The 17,785-nt window shown below is 39.4% G+C and overlaps 1 protein-coding gene and 1 long non-coding RNA gene across 2 annotated transcripts; one reads left to right on the forward strand and one right to left on the reverse strand.

Annotated features, from left to right (window-relative positions):
* The first annotated feature begins 2,897 nt into the window (after positions 1–2,897).
* LOC307017197 lies at positions 2,898–12,209 on the forward strand. The gene is made up of 3 exons (XR_013802060.1): positions 2,898–3,029; positions 10,700–10,779; positions 11,355–12,209. It is a non-coding gene; the product is annotated as an uncharacterized lncRNA (long non-coding RNA).
* A 1,560-nt stretch (positions 12,210–13,769) lies between these two features.
* LOC307014008 (zinc finger MYM-type protein 1-like) lies at positions 13,770–17,470 on the reverse strand. The gene is made up of 3 exons (XM_079641667.1): positions 17,250–17,470; positions 16,490–16,573; positions 13,770–16,345 (listed from the first exon to the last, which is right to left on the reverse strand). The coding sequence occupies exons 1-3, from the start codon at positions 17,326–17,328 to the stop codon at positions 13,926–13,928; spliced, it is 2,583 nt and encodes an 860-aa protein (XP_079497793.1). The 5' UTR covers positions 17,329–17,470; the 3' UTR covers positions 13,770–13,925.
* Positions 17,471–17,785: the final 315 nt, after the last annotated feature.

Below are 17,785 nucleotides of genomic sequence, written 5' to 3' on the forward strand. Positions count from 1 at the left end.
TTGTGAAATTCAACTACCGGTATATGTCAACTCAGGTTTGAACATGTGAGAGACAGAATAGATTCTTGGTGTTGCTGCGATTTGTCAAATACAAAAATGTTCACTAAAAGCAACTTTGAGGATCGGTGAAAATGATCGCAGCCATGCTGAGGGCTGAGTATTTAATGTGTCTCTGTATTTAGGACAAGTGGTTGATAAGCGAGCAGACAGATTAACAGATTAACAGCATGATCAGCAGAAAAGAAACAAAAACAATGACACAACAGGCAGCAAGCATATCGCTTTGACAAGTCATTTTTCTACTGAGTGGACATCTGTTCAAAAACATGGGCTGCCTTGGATTCATATATTTCTGAGTGAAGCTTTTTCACAAGGGCAGGAAGAAGATAGTAGCACATCTCCATGTTTAGAATAAGCTCTACACTATATGGTGAATATCACAGGAAAAGCCATGTAGCGGCTTTGTCTTAACAATATTTATATTAAAGCAGGTGAAAGAAATGACTTGTGTGCTCTTATTTGGCTTCATCTCTCAAATGTTTGTTGACATCTGCAGTGAAATCACAGCAAGATACCTTCTTAGTGAAGGAAGTGAGACGGACATCATGGTGCACTTAGGTAAAAGGGACAGGAGTTACTGAAAATAGATCCCAAACACACTCAAACTGAACAGAAACACTGACCTTCAGCGTTGTCACAGACAACAGAGCCTCACAGCAGGGCATCATAAAGGAACGTGTGACAAAACAGACAGAGCCACGTTGTCAGAGAGACATTTAGATTTATCATTTCACATTTTCTCTCACCATTAAGGTGACAGCTGGGCATTTAGAAGAGCTGCTGAAAATGTTTGCTGCCATTCAAAGTTCAATAGCTTTGTTATGCAATTTTAGATTATAACTAACAGCAGCTATCATCTCTACTGCTGTCAACAAAACCAAAACATTTCAGCATGAGATGAAGTTTCTGAGAATATCTTTCTTTCTTTCATAGCTTCATAAAAGTGTTGACATCAGCAGATACTGAGTTAAGAGGTTATAGATAACAAATATAAACCAGTTATTGGGCTGATTCTGTACATTCTACAAATGGACAGATAAGGATATTAATCAAAGAGATGTTTTATGTTTTATGGGCTTACTACAAATCGAAAAAGATGAACCCATTACACGAAGCGGCTGGGAAAGAGATAAGTGCTGAGTGTGTTCTGGCAACAAGCCCTCATCTTCTTCCTCTGCCAGCCCAGTTTCACTTTCTTACAGCAGTCTCACGCAGCAGGGTGTCAGGCTCACCGACGGGTGCTGCCACTACAGCGCCATCACATAAAAGCTACCTGTCACTCCACATCACGTAGTAGATCCTGTTCTCCACACGGAGCCTCATTAGTTACACACATTCTCTTTCTACTCCCTACAATCATTCAGTGTTTAAACACACAGCTTCAGGGTCTTGTTAAAGACAGTTTCATTTCCTACTGTCTTGCCTTTGAGCAAGGCACTTTGCAAGTAATTACAGTATTAAGTATCTGAACAGATAATTAGGGTAAGATCACAGTTTAGGCAAACAAACGATGAACAAGATAGCTAATGTTGGGACTTAAAGGTTGAAGTAGTACTCGGGTAATCAATGTCTTGGCGTCAAAATATTCTTTAAGTTAAAGTAGTCTTTTTGTGAAAATGTTCCCTCATCATGTTATGTTATAATAATATAGGTGAGTTTCATGTAGTGTAATACAATACATCTTGTAAGTAACAACCAATGAAGCCTTTGTTGCGAGATAGGTATTTAACTGTATATAAATACAGTTGGGATAACGTAAAAAAACTGCTACAAAAGCAGAATAGAAGCATTAGACTCAATAAAGTACGAGTACCTCACAATTGTGCTTATGCGCATACATGCATACAGTTCCTAGTGATGATAGGCTTAATTAGGCATATGTTGTAAGGAGAATAAATGCATGCACACTAGCAGCATCCTCCCTGATCACCCCGGCAGTCACGCATTGTGAGTGTTCATATGACCTCAGACCTCAACATTAGTATGTGAAAGTCAGTACACTTAGCATCCCCACAGGCAGTCAGTCAGACAGGCTGTCAGCTTTCATTAGCATGCTGTTCCACAGTGATTCAGCAGCTGGGTGTAGATCCAGGGGGGCTGAGAAGAGAGGGAGGACAAGCCGGATGGTGGGTACATGCAGGGGTTGGCCCTCTGTCAACGTCAGTCATCTGGACCCCCCTGGGCTTCACACCTGCCCTCGGGGACGAGAGTGTGACAGGATGACGAGGAGACATGAAGTCGCGGGCAAACAGGTTAATGGAGGCTCAGATTAAACAGGAGGGCTCAGTCACCTCCCCGTCGGACCCTGCTGACTTATCCAGCAAAGTCGCTCATTCACCGCCTGACTCTGCGCTGCCGTCATCAAGGAACACAATAAAGTGCGTGTAGTAAACACGGTTATGACTCCAGGCGGTGTGATTAAACCCCCTCTCTCTGTTTCTCTAGGAATCACTCAAGCGGCAAACTCTGGGGAAGAGCCGGGACGCCAATACAGAAGTGACACACACTTCAGTTCATATATTGGCCGATAGGCGATGGCTGCAGAAAGGAGCAATTTCCATAGACCCCCATGTTAAAATGCCCAATTATACAGCAGAAAAAAACATGTTTCTACCCCTGGCTCCCTACATTTTATTATCGATATAGTTAGATTCCACCTTCATGATTATGGATCTGTGAGTGAATTGTTTTCTAACACGACCCTTTTATTTATATTAGGTCTTAACGTTTTTGCATAAATTAGGGCGTGGTCACATTGAGTGACGGCTCTGTAAAGTAACTGCTGCTGCTAGCTTATTGTCTCTCTGCTAGCCACTCCGTGAAGCTAGCTACAGGGACTCTGCCTCTTCAGCTCATACAGGAAACACAACTTGAAGCCGGCCGTGGTTGATTGTTCTTCATGCTTATATATCGGGCTATTGTGACTCGCTCTGCGGTTAAAACAGACGGTGCATGAATGCGGTTTTGCGGTAAGTGAAATTCGAGTGCTTTATTTATGTGTTAATGATTTTAATCTACGTAATGAATGGGCTTAGGTTGCGAGTGGTAGCTACATCGGTGCTAACGATGCTAATCGTAGCCTCCAAGTTAAAATCATAGACTGTATATATAAAGGTTAAAACAAAATAGAGAAGTGTTAAGCGTAAATTGGGAAAATACTGTTGAACAAACAGCTTCTGTTTGAGGTTGATAAAATAGGGTCATCCTTGTAACTTAGAGAGATATTTTATTATGTAGGTAGGAACTGTATGCATCGCTAAGGTTAATTTAAATTGGCTATGCTCAAGTATGTAGACAAGCTAATGTTGAAGTAGTAGTGTATGTGCAGGGCTCGACATTAAGGACTGCCCGATGGCCCGGGGCCATCTAGTATTTCAACCCAGTCTCATGGCATTTCGTGTTCACCAACACGATTTTTAATCTATTGATTCGTGTTCACCAACACGATTTTCCCCTTTTTTTCGTGTTGCACAGCACGATTTTAAAAGCAATGTATTTCTACTGGTAATGTGTTTCGTGCCTGCAGCACGTCTTTTTCTCCGGTCGGGTCGTGGAAAACCGGAAGCTGTGTGGTTCATAAAAACATGTTCTTACCCAATATCAAGCCACAATTATTGCTTTTATTTTAAATCGTATAATTTCGGACTTTTGTTTCCGTCTGTGAGGAAAATAAATGGGGCTCAGAGCCTCAGAACACTGAAATCTGTATTTTTTAAATCTTTTTTTCTTCTAATTTGTTATTCTTTTCAAAATAACACACTGTTATTTATTCACCAATAACACACAATTATCCTTGCTTTTATTTATTGGTTTGATTCCATAATCTCTGGCTTTTTTGGTGTCCTTCAGGAACTGAATTTCAAAATAAAAATAACCGGAAACAGACGTAGGCATTTCGAGCGATTACCCAAGATCCTCAGCTATGGTTTAAGCTTGCTGATTGGATGGTTTTGCCGCAATGCATGCTGGGATTTGGTGTTTATATGATATGAAATCCGGAAAACATTTTAAAAGAATAAAATAATACTTAATTCCGAGTGTTCTTGCTTTTCTCTTTGAAAGTCATCACATAACGGCATTGTAATACACGGTTCGGCTGCATTACATATTACAGATCTGCCGTAGTTCTTTATTTATAGAGCCCTGATGAGAAGACCTTTGGAAAAACTGGAAGAAATGCCGCCGAAACTGAATACTTAACGTGGATCATAAATATATCAACAATTAAACAACATCTTCAATTTCTCTTCACACAATACGTCTCCTCGCAGTATCAACACTAGTTCTGCTGACTTTTACATTTGATCTAATTCGTAGATAGGTTATATTTACACCATAACGGTGCACAGCTGATATAAAAGGACTTTGATTTTCTTTGAATATAAGAATGTAAATACTGAGTCTGAAATAGTATAGTAATATGCTATAAAATTATGTGAAAACATGAATAAAACTACACATCTTCAGATGTTGTACATACATAAGTGTCCTACACTAATAATACAAAGTTATTATAGCTGTGTGTACCTTGTGTGCACCGCCTAGTGGTTAAAGCACGTTATTTAATTATTGTTTTTATGTGTTATATTTGATTAAAAAAATATTAAGAGTACATACTTTCATAGGGGGAAAGTAGAAGGTCTGTGATAGAAATATAGAATATAAAAAATCAAGAAGATACTGTAAGTGATCTCTACAATAAAACAGTTTAGAGCAGGATGTACAAAGATATTAATAGGAGGAGGTGCAAAACAGAAAAACGAATTAACCTTTATTTAAACATTAAATAATACTTTAGATTAAGGTCCTCTTTTAAATAAGAAAAAAACTTTGGGGGTATCTACAGATAAATATGAAGCAAGACAAAGTACTTAACGTCTAATATATTGCTTTTCTGCAATGTTAACTATGTTGAAGCACTTATTTTATCTGATATTATACATATTAATTATACTCTTATGTATGTAGATAGTATAAGAAATGTGCAGAATATGACAGTTTAATGGTGGAGGTACAAACACATATTGATAGATGTCTTGTAATGTGCTGTTGAGGAACCTGTGACCCAAGATTTTTATTCATTGCATACACCGTAGTTGTGTATATGATAAGTCAATAACCTTTGAAAATCTTGAAATCTTGAAAGGGATGTGCAAAATATCCATTATACAGTCTTTAATTAACTATTAGTAGAGAATAACGAGTAATGAATATACTTTATTACTCGTTTCCATTCATGTCAATTGCAGATAAATGTTTAGTCTTCTCAAGCACCAACTATCAAATATCTCTCCTGATTGTTGGCACTTGGCAATCAGGTTAACCTCTGAATTGTGGAGTAGAATTACAAAGTAACAATGAGCTGTCACGTGGGTATATATTAATGCTGCGCATTATGGACACAAGCGATTTTCACCCATTTATTAATTATATGTTTTACATTTGAAAACACCAATGTGTTTAATACTGTTAATTTCTAATTGTGGGAAAAACGAAAACGTTTAGTAGAGACGTCCCATGGAACATTTTGCGAAACACAATAGCCAGCATGTGTAGTTCTGGGGGGGGGGGTGTTCGATTCCAGTTTTGGATAGTCTGGCGTGGTTTTGTTCCATTTCAAACAGCTGTTTGACGCTCGGCGTAACCTTGACGCACTGCCACTCCAACATCCAATCCCAGTGCTTGAAGATTAATCACGGGGACTGTAGTCCTAAACGATAGCTGGGGATTATGGGTAGTGTAGTGTTTTCGGCCATCCTAAACTCCTAGAGGCCTACGTCTGTTTCCGGTTATTTTTATTTTGAAATTCAGTTCCTGACAGACGCCAAAAAAGCCAGAGATTATGGAATTAAACCAATAAATAAAAGCAAGGATAATTGTGTGTTATTAGTGAGTAAATAACAGTGTGTTATTTTGAAAAGAATAACAAATTAGAAGGAAAGATTTAAAAATACAGATTTCAGTATTCTGAGGCTCTGAGCCCCATTTATTTTCCTCACAGACGGAAACAAAAGTCCGAAATTATACGATTTAAAATAAAAGCAATAATTGTGGCTGGATATTGAGTAAGAACATGTTTTTATGAACCACACAGCTTCCGGTCTTCCACGACCCGACCGGAGAAAAAGACGTGCTGCAGGCACGAAACACATTACCAGTAGAAATACATTGCTTTTAAAATCGTGCTGTGCAACACGAAAAAAAGGAGAAAATCGTGTTGGTGAACACGAATCAATAGATTAAAAATTGTGTTGGTGAACACGAAATGCCATGAGACTGGGTTGAATATTTAGCTCGGGCCATGAAGCCTCACCTGCTGGTTGCCCGATCGGGCAATCTACAGATGTAGCGATTCATTTCAGACAGTTTGAAACACGAGGGCCGTGATTGGTACGTGATCTGCCCTCGCTCAAGGGAAAACCTCCAGCTTGACTTGAGACCGCCCCCGTGATAGATAAACGTAATTATAATGAAGCCAGCTGCAATGGATCATTGATCCACCAGGGGGTGCAGTGGGGTTCCACACTGGAGCTCATGTGAAATAAAGTGAGATACAGTATGCTGGATGTACAGCGGAACTTTGTTAAGATCCATATGTCACGGATATCATACTACTGTGCTAAATAAGAGACATGTAATCATTTACAAAACATCACCATGTTGTTATTTAACAAAATAATTTTGTTATTCGAAAAAAACGAACGGGAGGAAATGCAGCCCGGCTCTCGATTTTTAATCCTAATTTAATCATCATCTTCACCACGATCATTTATGTTTATGTTCGCCGAATTGACATGAAATCACTGACACATATAAATATACTGTATTCAACTTCATTAAAACGTTATTAACGTGCCTAAACTCAGTAATTCACAAAAAATATGTATATTTTAATGGAGTTTCGTCGGTCGATCAGGATCCCAAAGTGTAGCGGAGGGATCCTCATCTGGATGAAGGGTGTTATTTTCCCCATAAGGAACATTCCCCATAAGGCCACATTCTCAACAAAGTAACAACATGACTCCCAATATTAATTTAAATGCTTTTATGGATTTAGAAAATGTTTTTATTGATTTAAAAAATAGTTGTATGTATTGATTTAAATTGACATGCATCCGCTAAGAAAAATAGTCCGTTGTTACCGTTTTTTAAACAGTCTGAATGAAACGGCAGCTCTCAGCTGTGTATTTACACAACAAATGGCCCATCACCCACAGCTCTCTCCCCCCCTCCCCCCTTGATCTTTCTTCTCCAGCAGCTAAATTAACGGTAGGTTACTCTGAGTGACAAGCTTACAGTTAGACACAACACTGTAATTGCAAGTGACCCTCAGTTAGTTGACTTTTATGTTCAACTGCTAAATTCGTTACTGATAAAAAAGGGCTTCTACTGTACCTAATTACCTTAACACTAGAACCGCCAGAGGTTTTTGTATAGGCCTACCTAAACCCGTCAAATCCCGCTATTAGAATGCAATTTTTAACAACATAGGGTGCTACATAACACACTTTCAGGAAAAGTCACGGACTAGGAGACTTTAATATTTTATTGAAAAAAAGTTACATTACACACACACAACACACATCACACAAATTGACCCGATTGGCGGTTCTAGTGTTAAATAAACTCACTAATTAATGAAACCAGTTCAATACGCATTATTCTTATTCTTATCATTCTTTATGAGCGCAGAAATAGTCTTAAAATCAGATCTGTTTTTTAAATTAAATCTGACGGCAGGCAGTTAGCTCTGATCACCTATGATAAATGCACCGCACCTAATCGCTGGCCATTCAGCCACAGACACTGTTCGAAATGGGGGGGAGCTAGGGGGAGCTTGGCTCCCCCGAAGAGGGAGGGAGCTCCCCTGAAGGCTGACTTTGAGATAAATAGGGGGAGCCCAAAACAATCGTGCATATTTGTGTCACACAGATTAGAAATGTTGAGTTTCTGTAAATAACAGTTCATAAAATAAATAATAGTTATTGTTCATTAGTTTCTGAATATTTGTTTTATATTTGTGAATATGTCTGGGTGTTGCCATCTGTACGTGGCGGCGCTGCATTCTTACTTACGTTGCTATGGTTATGGCGGTGATGCCGGCGTGGTATTTGAGATGTTCATATTGATATGTTTTTAACTCTGGCTGTGTAATAAAAAAATATGGCAAAACGAAAACAGCCAAGCGTCACAGCTTTTGGATTCACAAGCAAAGAAGCGAAGGAGTCTAAAAATGACAACGTGAACGGAAAACAACTTTTAGTTGGCCGACTGTAAGCGGCATTAGGGTCGAGCTTGACAGCTCCACACCGAGGGAGAGTCCTGCCGATGCGGAGCCTGAAGAGGCTTCAACAACGGCCACATCCGCCGGCATAGTGACACCGTCTGTATTAGTAGAAGAGTGTTTTTATAGCAACAGAGCGTGCATGTCAACAGAGAGTGCATGTGACATATTTAGTAGCAGGATGTGCTCTGAAAAATAGGGCTCCCCGAAAGCAAATGGTTATTTGAAAACTGACAGAGCTCCCTCTATACAAATCAAACTGTAGACGGTGTGAAAGCACCTATTGTTTTAAATAATGGTCGGAATGTGACCTGTGAGCCTTCTGAATTACCGTGGGACAGCTGTATTCTAAACTAAAATGTTCAATCAATAAAGTAACATCTTATCTTATCTTAATAATATCTTCATATTAATAATAAATCATACAGTATGTGTCCGAAAGGGAGCAGGAGGAAGCAAACACAAAAATATACTGCATATTAAAGCAAACGATTGTAAAGGTTAAAGTATGAGCATAACAAATAAAGAAGTGTAATGTAAACATTTACATTATGATTATTTAATATATAAAGACTATATATTATTGAATTACAAGATTAGATATACTTTAGTTGATCTAAAATATTGATGTGTTCAAATGCTCTTCAAAACACAACTGAAAGTCCATGAAACTTGTCTTTCTGTATTTGTGAATGAAGCGCCATCTCCTGGTTAAAACCTGAAATTGAAAATCTGGCAACGCCCTCTTGGAAAAGAGTGGGAGGGCTTAACATTCCTCTATACTGGTATTTGGCAGGTAGTAGGCAGGAAGCTGTAAGCTGGAGTCCGAAATTCAGTGCTACATCTGTATTATACCAGTATCATGCAGCTCGCGGATCCAGTAATGAGTGACCCGACAGTAAAACTAAACATATCTATAACTAGTTTAGGTAGTTTAATTAAAATAGCTACGTGTGATATTCTAACCTGAAGTGTGTGTTTTGTTCCGCTCACCGCTGCATGTGATCATGCAGAGCTGCGTATCGACTCGTCAGCGGCAGCTGATCTCTCTCTCCCGTAAGATTAGACTTCACTCGCGTTTATGTCCATATCGATCAGATCCAGCTAGTTTTAGCTAATGATAGGACTACCTGCTAATTAAAAGACACCGTGACCTAAACAATAAGTGTCGCTATGCAACTGGGTGAGGCCACAAAGTATAGTGCAGCATTATGCATTTGTTTACATGCCCACCGGAACCCCGAGGCATTAGCAACAGATCAACGCACAATCAACCCATACAGCACATCTCTTTCTCCACATTAAGTGTTACACATTAGAATTGAATACTCTTGTCTGTCACATACTCTTTTTGTCTGTCACATAAGTGGCGCAACTGAAGCGGTATTGCGCTAAAGGGAAATTATTTTGACCGGACATTTTGACCAAAGAGATTTAGATTTGCTTGCTAACGGGAACTCTGACGTCGCCATTGTGTGTGCTTCGCGGATGCACTCGGCTGCTCGGGTCAGCTCGGTCAGCTTCTGGATGAGGAGGCATTCCTTCGACCAATTTACAGTAGATAACATTACAAACATTTTTAACAGGGGCCATAATAGCGTAAATAATGTTTGTTTTGGCAGTTATAACTTCATGTAATGTTTTCTACTTTTTTACATCTGGGCAGGCATTTGCCTTCAACAGATGGAAAGTGTCTTGACCAACAACTTAAGTATTTATTATAGCTATGCAGGGCATGCAAGCGTGCAAACACAAACAAGTGAAATGAAGAATACAATTGAAATTGTAATATTGTGGTGGTTCATCTTATAATTCAGTCTATAGAATGCACCAGACAGCATCTAAGACCTGCAAAAATCTAAATGTTCTAGGGGGAGGCCCCCCAAACCCTTCGTGCGTCATTTCATCCGCGCGCATTTTTCAGGGCAATCTCTATTGGGCTCAGGGCCATCTGTAAATTAGCCATCTCCCAAAATCCTTAATGTCATGCACTGAATGTGAAATCAACCTCACAATAAGATGTGTGTATATTACAATTATTAATGTCATATTTCAAGATGATTACTTAGATATTACAATATGGTTGGTTGAGCTGGAGTTCATTATTGAGCTTACACGTTAACATCACAGTCATCTGCAGAACGAACCCAAACCTTGTTGTTTTTATTAATTGCATTACCAAATGGGTATCAAATAAACAGTAAGCATCGGTAACACAACTTCCAAAGTTACAGTAAAATAAAAAGGACCCTGACTCGGACAATACACAATCCAACATGTTCAACAGAAGAGAATCAGTTATATTGTTTGTACACATGGTACTTTACATACATATCTGTTTGTTTAAACTTTAAGGTGTCCAGGTGATGCATACAGGCTGGACCAGAGAGTGAGAGACAGAACTGGACTCCTCACAGCAGTGAACTTCAGCTCAGGTACAAAGACTCTTTTTTTCATACTGTACAAAGAATCAAGAAAGATATTGGTTTAAATAAATGAAGTATTGACTTTAATACACTGATATACATTCCATTAAACAATACTAGATCACCTACACATCAGTGAAGTTCTGGGTTTTTTCTGTGCAAAAAGTTACATTTAGATGTTAACAAGCAATATGATTTTGTCAGCTTTCTAATTTAATGTATTAAAGGCAAAGATATTTAACACATAGTGAGAACTGCTACTATTTATCTCTCAATATTGTCTGTAAAAAACGTGGTAAAAGTTATTCTTTCAGTGAGACAACAGAGCAAGCTTCTACAGTTGCACTATGTTTTGATAACAGTTAAATATTATTTTGATAATAACATATATTTCAATGTTGATGAACTTCATACTTTTCATTCATAATCTGATTGTCTTTGTAGCTCACTGTTGAAATAAAATAAAACATTACAATTACAAAATAATTATATCTACAGCCCTGAAACACACAAACACACCGCTTTCATAAATAACACACTTGTTCTGCAATAATATGTTTTATGTTTCCTGTAATTTTTGTTAGGAAAGGACATGCCTGAAAGACACAACATTTTCTCCTTCTCTGAGGGTCAAGAAGAACATCCAAGAGGAAAATTAAAAGCTGATGTTATGAGATTTTAAGACCAGTACACTAAGCAACTACTTTTATTGTAAAAACAGTCAGCTGATCGAATGCACCGATTTCCACAAACGAACATATTTCATGCAAACATATTAATATTTGCTTGATTCCAGTGTTGAATCTAGCACAATTGCATATAAACGTTAAGGGATTTTAAGATTCTGAAGTATTGTGCTAAAAACTCAATAACTTAGATTATTATTTATAGCTTTGCTGAATAGTTTCATGTCCGCTTACCTTAGAAACGTAAAATGCCACGGCAGTGTGCAGATGGGGAGCACGTTAGCTTAACTTGTTAGCTTCAGCTAGCTCTGGAACTTCCAGCTCGGTGGCAGCAGGTCCCGCCTCGGCTCCGCCTCTTTGCCCTTATAGAGAGCCGCAGTGGCGCGTCCTTAAACCCGGAAGTAAACTTCTTCCGGTTCCTTCGTCAAAAACCCATGCAAATTCTCCATAGGATTTTGGAAACTAGCTCGAAATAAGGTCTTTGGTTGACACACATTTAAGAGAGGGATCACGTTTTGTTCAGCCGGATAATCTCCACATGTCAACCGTACTTTTATAATTTTTTAATCATAAATCTAGTCGCCAGAAGCAAAATGCTAACGTTATGCTATAAACGAACTACAAGCCACTACAGCAGCAGGGTCGCACGACTTCAGCGTCACGCCAATTTAAGATCGTTTCAGCTGACTTGCACTGAAACTGCACTTTGAACAATTTAAATATATTATTAACATTTTAAACAGTATACCCCGGTTATCTTGGCCCTTTTTGTTTTCTTTTATGTATACATGTCACACTGTGGGAAACGATATCTCAATATTTCTGGATGTATAACACATGTAGAATTTTTGACAATAAAGCTGAATTTGACTTTCGCGCGCTTGCATATTTTAACAAAGCTTTTCACTTTTTGCCACACTGAATTTAACTAGAAGTCATGGCTGTGTCAATTACCAGTCTGATATCATTTTACAAAGATGACAAGAAGAGTGTAGACAGAGGAGAGAACCACTATAAGCCAGGACACGTTATAGTGCAGCCTAGATGAAGGTGTGCTTACCGGTGTTGTCAAGGCTAGCATGAGGGACAAGGTTTATAGTGTCGGTGAGTAGTGATAGCAAGAGTACCGTTAACCTAGAGTTAATTTATTCACATTAATTCCCATCAACAAATCCATTTTATGTGTCACATTAAATCTTTATTACAAATATTCAGTGTTGTGCTAGTTACTGAAAACCAGTAACTAGTTACATTACTAGTTACTTCATTTCAAAAGTAACTCAGTTACTTTACTGATTACCTACAACAAAAAGTAATGCGTTACTGTGAAAAGTAACGTTTTAGTTACTTAAAAAAAGGGGTCCCAAAAAAAAAAAGCTCCCATTAATGCCCTTATAGCCTTCATTTAAGTACTGTTATTGCATTGGAGAATAATACAATCTGTTGATCAACTTGACATGCATTTGCATCACTGAACTCTGCTAAGCAATGTGGTCTATACAAAAACAAAGATATGTTTCAAAGTGCCAATTTATCGTCGTCAGAGAGCGATTCCGGTTGATACATGGCAAAGGTTTTCACAAAGTTAGAGCCGTTATCAGTAACCGTGGAGGTAACTTTTGTTGACACTCCATACAAAGAGTGAATGTGGTCAATCTCACTAGCAATAAGATCGTACGTGTGCCTACCCCTTATCCTTTTACAGGCCAACGCAGCTTTCTGGCGTTGTAAAGTGGTGGGGTCTATCCAGGGCCGGCCCTAGACATTTTGGTGCCCTAGGCGAGATTATGATTTGGTGCCCCCCCCGCCTCCAAGCAATACACAATAGAATATATAAAGAATAAATGAAAAATCTCTACAAAAGACCAATACACTACAAAAACTGAAACTTATTGACATAGGTAATATACATAAAGAAGGTTTCAAATGTATTCATTATTGTATGAACATTTTTTAATTGGGGGGTGGATGTCACATCCTCTAGGGGGGTCCGGGGGTATGCCCCCTTCGGAAAGATTTGTCTTAACATTTTAAAGTAAAATGCTTCAATCTGGTGCACTTTGAGCAGAATTACTAGAGACTAGATCTAGGGGTACAACTCTAAACACCCATATGAAAAAGATCGGTTTACATTTTAATAACCAAATAAGTATGTGAACATAACCAATAACCCACAGCCAATAACAAATAAATGTAACATATTTTTTATTTATTTTATCCTTATTATTATTATTATTGTAGTTATTAAATGAAAATCACTCATCAAACAAAAGTAGCTTCTCTTAAAACTTCAAGAAAAGAAAGTGCAAACGTGGACAAAAATATAGCGAACGGAGCTCTTACAACTGAGGTTATTGCAAATAAATTAAGATAATGAACAACATTACACACACTATAAATCAAATGAAACAGGCAATCAGAACAACAAGTCTCTGCTATGTTATTGTGTCCTTTAATTAGTCCACATCCTTAAAGTCGGACACGTCTGGACTTCCTTGCTGCAAATTCATTTATTGTGTCGTCAAATGATATTTGCCCCGAAACCTTGCGATTGATGCTTATTAAAGCTAATCCATTGAGGCGTTCTTGAGCCATTGACGACCTCAGGTATGTTTTAATGAGCTTCAATTTGGAGAAGCTCCTCTCCCCAGCAGCAACTGTCACTGGAATAGTGACAGCGATCCTGAGGGCCACCCACATATTTGGATACACTTCGTTCATTTTCTTCTCCTGTAGGAAAGTCAGAAGTTCCAGGGTAGTCATGTTGGCTTTTGGCAAAGCTGGGAAATTCTGCATCTCCAATGCAAGTTCCCTCTTATCCAGGTCTGACTGCCCACCCCAGCTCAGGGTGTTGCTGAGTGTTTCACACTGCTTCGTCAGATCTTCCTTTGGCAGGTCAGGGAAGTTGAGTAGCACCCCAAACTTTTTCTCTACTTCACCTAAGGCCTTGAATCGCTCCTGCAGTGATGCAATGGAAACATCCACCACCATATTGAAAAAAGAAACTTCGAGTTTCTTTAGTGCATCACTCACTTGCTCCTCCTGGGACTCATAGGAGAACTGTCTCTTGGTTGATCTCAGCCTCTTCTGCTTGAGAACAGCTTCCACATTCATTTGGCCACAGATGTCTTTGGCAGATGCTTGGGCAGAAGCAAATCCATTGCCTCTGTAGCTGACCAAAGAAACTTCTGTTTTTCTCAGGAGGTCAACAGCAATATCCAGCTGCATTGACACTGATTGCAACATTTTGCTGACATGTTTGATGTTGGTCAGGATGTCATACCATACCACAGTGCATATTGCAAAGCGGTATGAACTAACCTCTTCAGCCAAAGATTGTGCCTCAATTTTTACGACTCCATCTGTGGCTTTATTCCTCACCTCTAGAAGTGCATCTCTGACTTCTGCAGCCTGATACCTTACAGCCTCTATGCTGTTGATCCGACTCTCCCATCTGGTATCAGACCATGATTTCAATGTGATGTTCACATGGCTTTTTAGGATGGACCATCTCTGAGTGGAGGCAGAGAAGAGTGTGAAAAGCTTCTGCAGGTAGCCAAAGTAGCTAGTGGCTTCTGCAGAGCTTTTTGCTGCATCAGCTACCACCAGGTTCAATGTATGTGCTCCGCATGGCACAAATAAAGCCCTTGGATTGATTTGAACGAGTCTGGCTTGGACTCCTTTCCTCTTTCCTTTCATATTTGCACCGTTGTCATAAGACTGCCCTCTACAGTCTTCAAAAGGGATATCAAGCTGTTCTAATCTCTTTAGAATCAGGGTTGAAAGGCTTTCTCCAGTGGACTGTTCTACCTCAAGGAACCCCATAAAATGTTCTTTTATTTGGGGCGTGTCCTGGGTTGTAACTAGTCGAATAATGACTGATAGTTGCTCTGTATGGCTCAAATCTGGGGTGCAATCCAAAATAATTGAAAAGTATTTGGATTGTTTGATTTCCTTGACCATATGGTCCCCAATCTTCCCACTGATGCAATCTATCAGTTCATTTTGAATTCTTTTTCCCAAATAGGAAATATTGGTGGTTCCTCTTTGGACCTCAGCAACATGCTGTTTGAGGACTGGGTCGAACTTCGCCATGAGCTCTACCTCCTTCAGGAAGTTGCCATTATTTGGCTGGTTAAGTGTTTCTGTCGTCCCTCTAAAGGCAATATTTCGCTCTGCCAACAACTGAATTATTGCCACCAACCTGGTCAGGACTTCACGCCACTTCCTCTTTTCAGCCTCCATAAGTGCCATTTCTACCTTGTCTATAGTTAGGCCCTTTTCAAGTCGAGTCTCCAGTTCCTTCCACAACGTCATGTGCCTAGAGTGTTCTGGGCTGTTCTCATGTGTTTTTAGTTTGTCAGTGCAATTTTTCCAGTCAATTAGTCCACTGCTGATTAGTTGGTACTCTTTTTGGGAGAACAGCTTGCAGCAAAAGCAGTAAATACTTTTGTTTTTCTTGGAATACACAACCCAGCTCCTCTTGATTGTCTCTCCATTCACTAATCTTCTGTAAAAGTAGTGATGATGGCAACTTCTCCCTCCCTCCTTTTTAGGAAAAGTGAAGTCGGATTTTAAATGATATGGCCCACGTCTGACTAACTCCATCCTCACTGTATCACTCAGTGCTGGCCAGTCAGCAGGATCTGAGGGGACTGCAATGGTGGACTCAGGTGGGCCTGGGCAGTCAGCAGGATCTGAGGGGACTGCAATGGTGGACTCAGATGGGCCTGGGCAGTCAGCAGGATCTGAGGGGACTGCAGATGGGCCTGGGCAGTCAGCAGGATCTGAGGGGACTGCAATGGTGGACTCAGATGGGCCTGGGTAGTCAGCAGGATCTGAGGGGGCTGCAATGGTGGACTCACATACTATGCTCGTTATTCCTTCACCTGCAGGCAGGCAATCCAAACATGCAAAGAAGTTATTCATGCTTCAGTTTTCATTATTTATCATAATAATAACAATAATAATAATGACAAAAAAGTAGTGTATGAACGATTACACAGAGACCATAAATGTTTGGCAAAACTTACATTCTTCAGAGTGTGATGTACATGGGAGATCAGATGTTCCTTCTCCAGCAACTGGGGGCTTTTTGAGGTATTTCTCAAGTGCAGCTGGACATTTATAGGGTAGATATTAGCACATTACAAGCAAAAACATTTATATACAGTCAGGCAAAAATAACTGCTGCAATCTGCCTCAGCTGTATGCAAGTTCACAACTGGCCTATATAAAAGTGAGGTTCTGCTGCCCCAGGAGATCATTTGCAAACATAAGTAACAACTAAATAATAACACATGCCCATATTGGTTGGTCAGCCTCACTTTATACAAAGGAGCAGTTATCCAGATAGCTTTCTTCTGGCTAACATTAACATTATTTCGTTACATCAGCATATAAAACAAAGCATTGCACAATAATTAGACATTAAAAAGTGCAGAAAATAAAAAAAATATAATAGAAAATAAACAGAAAAATAAATATATATATATACACACAAGTTGACCGTGAAAATAAACTAGCTGACAAATTAAACACTATTGGAGGATCAATTTACAGCTATCACAATATAAAAGTAGGATATTATTTACAAAAAGATTATATAGGAATAATAACACATAAATAAAAACTTAAAATCATTTGTATCTATCATTCTGTATCAGAGGCTCGCTGCTAGCATGGCATCAAAGCTGTATCATGGCTACCTCCTTAGCTAGCTAGCTAGCTTAAAATCAAATGTCTAACAGTACAGTACATACTGAATTTTTTTTTTTACACAAGCCGACTTACCTCTGTCTTTGACTTTCGATTCCTCCTGTTCTTTTTTCCGTTTCCTTCCCGTTGCCCCAGAAGGCTTGGACCTTTTCATAATGCTAATGTTTTGCCTCTTGCTGTTGCGATCGTTGCGATCTCCGACACTTTCAGCTGGAGCTGCCGCGTCACTTTGGCTGTGAGCCACGGCCTGTGGGTGCCTGATAATAAGCGACCATCCCCCCCTTTAATCACTTACAGTTACAGCGCCCATCGTACAGGGCAAATGCAAAATGTTGCCGCCGGCCCGGGGTGCAAAGGGTGTTTACTTTGTTCAATTATTGTAAATGTTTTACATCAAGGGCAGAAAATTAGGCAGAATAAAAATAATTTTAATTTTCTTTTATTAATTTTTTTTTTCTCCCAGCGCAGCGCCCCTCCAGATCTGGCGCCCTAGGCGACCGCCTAGTTCGCCAGTGGGAAGGGCCGGCCCTGGGTCTATCCAGTGAGATGTTATCCCGAGGAAGCTTCTGTTGTGGACAGACCAAATGTCTGCGGTGGTCGAGATGTATTCC

The sequence above is a fragment of the Notothenia rossii genome (genome assembly GCF_949606895.1).
Source record: "Notothenia rossii genome assembly, chromosome: 8".
NCBI lineage: Eukaryota > Metazoa > Chordata > Actinopteri > Perciformes > Nototheniidae > Notothenia > Notothenia rossii.

Bases quoted from the DNA above. Each gene is read 5' to 3' on its own strand.
- LOC307014008 (XM_079641667.1), bottom strand. From the start codon at position 17,328: ATGAAAAGGTCCAAGCCTTCTGGGGCAACGGGAAGGAAACGGAAAAAA. The intron at 16,574-17,249 runs GTAAGTCGGCTT...ATAAATGTCCAG, and splicing joins ATCGAAAGTCAAAGACAGAG to CTGCACTTGAGAAATACCTC. The intron at 16,346-16,489 runs GTAAGTTTTGCC...GCCTGCCTGCAG, and splicing joins TACATCACACTCTGAAGAAT to GTGAAGGAATAACGAGCATA.